Genomic DNA, 6,492 nt, shown 5'->3' with positions numbered 1-6,492 from the left:
TTATTTGAAGGTGAAATTGTTAAATGGCAGCACTTCTGGGAACAATTCACAGCAGCCATTGATGAAGATTCAAATATACCAGACATTGAGAAGCACGTCTTCCTGCAGAGATATCTCCCAGGAGAGGCTAAGCACCTAGTAGATGGCATTACCATAACTGCAGGGCCATATGCTGAGACCAGGGCACTGCTACTGAAGAAATATGGAGATAAGAATCGTATAATAATGGCACATGTTCTCTACCTAGAGAGTCTGTATCCTTTGATCTGTCCTACAGATGCTGAATTGAATGTTCTCTTTGTTCAGTGCAATAATAGGATGTATGCCCTGAAAGCCCTGGGAGAGTCCATTAACCTGTCCTACATTGTTCCCAAAAATATTCGTGTTGACCTCATTGACCCTGAATATTTTTGTGTTTAAATCGGAACATTTTTGATACTAGATGTCGCTGTGTGTCACAATTTTTATATTAAAACAAACTTTTAAAATATAATTTTTTTTGTTTCTATATTATTCAATATATATATTTTGTGCAACATAAAAAAATAATTTATAACGATACAGTAAGCACGATTATTATTTAAAAAAATTTTTTTTAGGCTTGACATTGACGAAAATTCAACATGGCGTCACAGGCAACAAATAAAAATTTCAACATTGAACAGGTTAACCACTACAGATGCACCCTAACACTGAAAATCCTTGGGGCCTTCCCAGACTCCTTGCGTGAACGGTGGCTCATCCATGCTCTTCATAAGTCATTAGTGAGTCAGACCTAGAACAATTGCTGAAGTTTGTGGGAGACAAAATAGATTGTATCATTACTACTACTACTATCCATGGACCACAGGATTAGTTTCTCACAAGAGAACCCTGAGCTACGGCAGCCAGTCACTGGAAGTCTGGATAAGGAATAATAAGTCTACGGGAAGAAACACCAAAGGGAGAGGATCCTCCCATCCTCCGTGTGCCTTCTGTGACAGCCTTCGCCACTTTAGTTCTGACTGCACACTTATAACAGACCCAAGTGACCACTCAGGAAAACTGCGCAAGACTAATCATTATTTTCTGTGCCTAGGACAAAATCACACTACTTGCAACTGTCCCCAATGAGGAAAATTAACATGTTGACGATGTAGCCGCAATCATCATATCTCAATATGTGAGGCAAACCCAACTCAAACTCATATGATGGTCGCAGCTAACAGACCCATACAACATATAACCTGTGAGATAAGCAGGGGGGGTCAGGAGTTAATCTAGCAGGATCTGCCATGCTGTTGAAAGGACTATCTCCTCTTTAAAATTGATGCATGTTGTGTTGCGTCCTGCTCTAAATATCTCCATGGCCTCCAACCATTTGAGATGTTCGGGGTGTGTGGTAGTGAGGATAATATGCGATGCGTCAAAGTCTGCCATGATGTCCTGATCGGTCACATATGTTGAGAGAGCCATTGTAGTTCTGTTGTGTTGTATGTCAGTCTTATGTTCTTTAATCCTATTACCTAATGAACGTCTGGTTGAGCCAATGTAAACCATTTCTCTGTCGAACCTGTGGTCTCTGAGCGGGATGGAATAAATTCCAGGTAATTTGACCGAGTTCAGTGGGACTTGTGGAGTTTTCATTATAGAATTAAACTCCGACATGGTATCTAAGCATTCCATATTGAGGCCATGAGAAAATGCAATAGATGAACAATGTTTCCCTGATCAAATAACTAAACATTTACCAGAATAGCCAAAAGCCGATCTTCAAAATTGCTGTGCTTTAATGTTTATTTCAGCATAAACAGATAGTATTAATTTATGCTGATTTGCAATAATCCAATTTCAATCATGAAGCATTACCCTGTATTCCATATGTATTAATAACAGCACTTGCTTGTTTGCAGCCAAAAGGCCAATTATCTAGCTTTATCATCTTGGCTTAAAAATGTTACTTCCTTGGGACCTAACATGGAGGGAGGTTAATATTTCTAGTTTTCAAACAGCTGCCATTGCAAACTTCATATCAGCATGTTCTTTTCATTAATCAGGGGTGCTTTTGCTAGCTTGACTGGTACAGTGTTTACATGTCATTTTCTTTCATTTGATAAATTTCCTTTTGGAAGTAATCTAATATAGACACCACTATGACTAATTTGAAAACCTTGTTGTTTTAGCTCTTCTGTGAGTTTGGTACAGTCTTTATAGACCTGTATGTGTCTTCAAACCTTGTCATGAGCAGATGAACCATGTAGTATAGCTATGTCTACTATAGTTTTTAGTAGTTTTGGCTGATCTTGTTCCACCCTTGGCCAACCCAGCTTTTCATGAACATTCAGGTTTGACTTTTGCTTCAGGAAACTTTTCAAACAGCTTTTCCATAGCCTTCTTAACTTTACAACTTTTCTGCTGACATTTCATGTCTGATTCTTTTATTAAGTTCTTTTTCTGTTTTTTTTTCTAATTTACTTTTTTTTTTGTTTTTAGTTCATTTACTTTGCTCATCTGTTAAAAATCCAGTCTTTTCTATAATCCAATGATTTCTACGTTCACAATCTATATCTCATCAGATTTTTTTATGTGCAGCAGCATTATTCAAATGCCATTCTGAACCTAAAGCATCACTTGTAAAATTCTTATTTTGCTTTTTTTGTACAGTATTTACTCTCTGAACTGGATAATGAACAAGTTATCACTTTTACAGACACTGTTTATGTTGAAACCTGCAATTAATATTTAATACAAAATTCTTAGTACTATACTGTGAAACCGAGGATATTGGTTGAGATTTGAGTCACAGCATTTGTCACAAAACGTTATTTTGAGCATGTGCCTAATGAAAAAAAATGCTATTAGCTGTAACTATTTAGGTTTTAATTTAAAAAAAAAAAAGTATTACTGCTTACCTCTTTTGCATCAGGTTTTTTAACCCTGCCTAAAACTGAAGTTTCACTTTCTTTTTCATTTCCTTTTCTTTCCATTTCGTGAGATACTCTTTTGCCTGATCCTCATAGTTTGGCTGTTTTTTAATCTCATTCCAAATTTCCAATACATACTTTTGCTGTTCCCATCCACTCTTTTGCTTTTTTTATATGAATTGAAGAAGTCTTTAAACAGTTTGTTTTTATCTGTTTCTTTTTAAAAGATTGTATATTACTAAGTAGAAATCTACTATTTGTACTAGGTATTAGCTTTAAAATGTTACCAAGGAAAGAATAACTTATTGTGCCTCATTTGTTTTGAATTAGTGATCATTGTAGGAGTATCATCCTGCCCCCTAAACCCATTTCCATTTTCACAACCACAATGACAATACCTTGATTGCCTCATTGACCATGAAGTGCTTGAAATATAAGATGAAGTTTTACGTGATCATCAGCACTAATATTTATCTTTTTATTTATTTGGGACCTATTTCATATCATTTTCAAACATGGCAATAGGATTTTGCCATGTTTTATTTATTTTTTATACTCTTTTCAAACTGCATTTACTTAAAAATAACCACTTTTTACTAACCTTTAACATGCAGTCTTTTTTATTAACGTAATCTAACGTTTTTGATCAATTAATGTAATCGAAAACATTAGATTACGTTAATAAAAAAGACTGCATGTTAAAGATTAGTAAAAAGTGGGTAATTTTTACATTTATCAAAAACTTTTTGACATATAGCAAAGTTATAAAAGTCCTTTATTGTATGGGGCTAAAAAAAGTCTATTTTTCATATACTTGTACAGTAGTTGTTAAGCTATTTTATTAATACAGTAGAACCTCGATTATCCGGACTAATTGGGGATGAAGGTAGTCCGGATAAGGAAAAATCCGGATAATCGAAACAAATACTTTAATTTGTCTTTTAATAATAATACAACACGTTTTCTTTTCGATGACATATCGGTAATATTAAAAGTAAATACTGNATTTATTTATTTATAATTATTAATATTAATAAGAGATGGCGCCTAACGCCTACCTCTAGGCCAAATTGGTTACGTAATTCATTTAGTAATTAGCCTAATACTAGCCCGATAGATTTTCAGCATATCGTTGGTGTTTAGATATACTAATATACTATACTAATGTATTTTTTTCATTATTTTCGGTTATTCAACCAACCCGAGTCCCCAATTGAGTCGGATAATCAATGCTCTACTGTATATGTAAAGAATGTAAAATTAAAAGAAATGTGTTAAAATAGTAAGAGCTTTTTTGTTGCTTGTAATACAAACTTTTTGGTGGGGGGGTTGATATGAGGTTTAGAAAATTTGTAGGGGGTCAACGTCAACAATCAAAAAAGTTTGGTGACCCCCTGGGGTAGATGGTTAGTGTAGCCCACACTGACTAACTATTACTATTACTGACATCAATAAGTCATTATTTGTTTTATTGTCTTGTAAACAAAAGCTCTTTTCCTGATTTTAAGTTGATCAAATTACAATGTGATTTTATTGTACTGGGAAGAATGTTTTCTTTAATGTTTAATTGACAACTAGTTTTGGTAGATCTGATTACTTTTATATTTTAGTCATACTTTAACTGGCATGCGGGTAATCCCTGGGTTTCTGACATGTTGGTCATTCTGTGAAAATACAATATGATGATTACTTTAATGTGTAAAAATTCTAAATTGAAATTAATTTTTTTCCCTACTTACAGTATACTTTTTCCAAATATATTGAGACAAAGGACTGCAATTTCTTCCAGCAGTTAATACTTGTTTGTTATTTTCATTGTAATCCTTCGAGAACTTTTTAATTGAGAATTGTTGATTGTTATTGGCTTCATTTAATTGGCTAAAAGTTCATTGTAGATAAGTCTTTAAACTTGCTATTTGCTGCATAAGTGATGTCATATTTGAGAAATGATACTATCTCAACAGGAATGCATGCTTGAAATTAATCTGGATTCGAAGGATGACCAGAGCATTATCCAATAATAATATTTTTGCTCTAAATTATTTTACATAGTAGCATTTTACTACAGGACAAATAATTAGCATTCTAGTCACAAAAAATAAATAAGTGGTACTGTACAGTATTTTTGAAATGACTTGCACCAATAAAAACCATCAACCACAAAATAGTCAGTTACGTATATTTTCCTATTGATTTTCAATAATTTTGATAAACTACTGTATATTTTAAATTTATTATTTTTTTAGGATGATTTTTAGAATGATAAACAGAGATTTGTTTCCTACTGCTGCTAATTTCCTACTTAAAATAGGAGAATCAAATAACTTTAGCTATTTTAAGACCTGAAACTTTTTGTCTTATGATATATAAATTTTAAAAAAAGAACTAATTTGTTTTTGGTGGTCTGAATTGAAAGGTTTATTTTTGTTTTGTTATGAATTAAATTATATAGAAGATTCTACCTTCATTTGAATGTCTTCATTTGCCCTTTACATTGTAATGCAAATGTTATGAATTTGCCTTGTGTTTTGTTTTTTTAAATCATTCATTGGCCCCTTATATTGCACATAACTTATAGGGAGGCAAACCAATAAGCAATATCAGATGGTGTGATATAATCAACATATCTATCCATTATTGGTTAATGCACTTTTATATTTGGAAGACAAAAAATTAATATCATAGGCTATATCTAAATGAATGATATAATGAGGGACCTACTATATTACTTTTAAAGTTGATTATGCTAATCTATATCAATATATATGTATAGACACACTAGAAATTCCCCCATCAAGCGTGATGGAATACTTTTCATTGGTTGTTCTTATTCTTTTAGATCTAGAGTTTACCTGACCAATTTTACTCTTACACTTCTTACATTTGCTATTTTGTCAAAAAAAAAAAAAAAGTCTTTTTAATTCCATATTAGTAAAACAAAGCTGAATTGTATATATGTTAGTTAAGTGAATGATAACACTTTATATATAATGGGCTCATTAGATCGTTACTTCAGATTAGATATTAATCATGATGTGGTCACTATGAAAAGATGTTTTTAAAAATTTGTTATAAAAATGACATGATGCAGTTATTTTTTTAAAAGTTTAAATTTTAAATCTAATGAAGTTGTTTAAAATATGCCATTTACCAAGATATTTAAAAATGCAACTTAAGGGACATTTCATCATAAAGCATGAACTTGAATGAGGTCACTGAAGTCACTGCAACATAGGTGCAATTGTCGATTCAAAATTTATAAACTGTTTGTTCTATAGCTAGTATTTCTACAAAATAAGTAGCCTATAGTTTCCATCAGAACATAGAATAGAATAGAATGTTTATTAACGTAATAGGCAATAGCCGTTACAAGGGGGATGTTTATACAATTATTAGAACTTTACATAAATTAACTTTTCAATGAGCATTCGCCTTTTGTCTGTTACAATCAGGGTGGTTGGATTTCACAATTTCTTGATTATCTACACAGATTTATTTCTACATCTAATTATATTTTAACTTATACATCACATTCAATAATAATAATTATCATCTGCACATCGGATTTAACTAAATATCACGTATCTCA

The 6,492-nt window shown here is 32.2% G+C and overlaps 1 protein-coding gene across 1 annotated transcript; it reads right to left on the bottom strand.

Annotated features, from left to right (window-relative positions):
• Positions 1 to 639: 639 nt before the first annotated feature.
• Positions 640 to 2,966, bottom strand: LOC111618382. Its single transcript, XM_023359895.1, has 3 exons — positions 2,892 to 2,966; positions 2,078 to 2,195; positions 640 to 1,706 (listed from the first exon to the last, which is right to left on the bottom strand). The coding sequence occupies exons 1-3, from the start codon at positions 2,964 to 2,966 to the stop codon at positions 1,255 to 1,257; spliced, it is 645 nt and encodes a 214-aa protein (XP_023215663.1). The 3' UTR covers positions 640 to 1,254.
• Between the last annotated feature and the right edge of the window lie 3,526 nt (positions 2,967 to 6,492).

This window comes from Centruroides sculpturatus, unplaced genomic scaffold (assembly GCF_000671375.1).
Source record: "Centruroides sculpturatus isolate CEXI.00-Female unplaced genomic scaffold, Cexi_2.0 scaffold10, whole genome shotgun sequence".
Taxonomy (NCBI): domain Eukaryota; kingdom Metazoa; phylum Arthropoda; class Arachnida; order Scorpiones; family Buthidae; genus Centruroides; species Centruroides sculpturatus.
Note: the sequence above shows the minus strand (reverse complement) of the source record. Positions and strands in the feature narration are given on the sequence as shown.

What these genes read in the sequence shown, in the direction of transcription:
- LOC111618382 (XM_023359895.1), bottom strand. Translation starts at nt 2,966, where the DNA reads ATGGAAAGAAAAGGAAATGAAAAAGAAAGTGAAACTTCAGTTTTAGGC. An exon ending in AAAAACCTGATGCAAAAGAG is followed by an intron (nt 2,196 to 2,891) that starts GTAAGCAGTAAT and finishes AGACACATACAG; the next exon opens with GTCTATAAAGACTGTACCAA. An exon ending in TTTATCAAATGAAAGAAAAT is followed by an intron (nt 1,707 to 2,077) that starts GACATGTAAACA and finishes TTATTTGATCAG; the next exon opens with GGAAACATTGTTCATCTATT.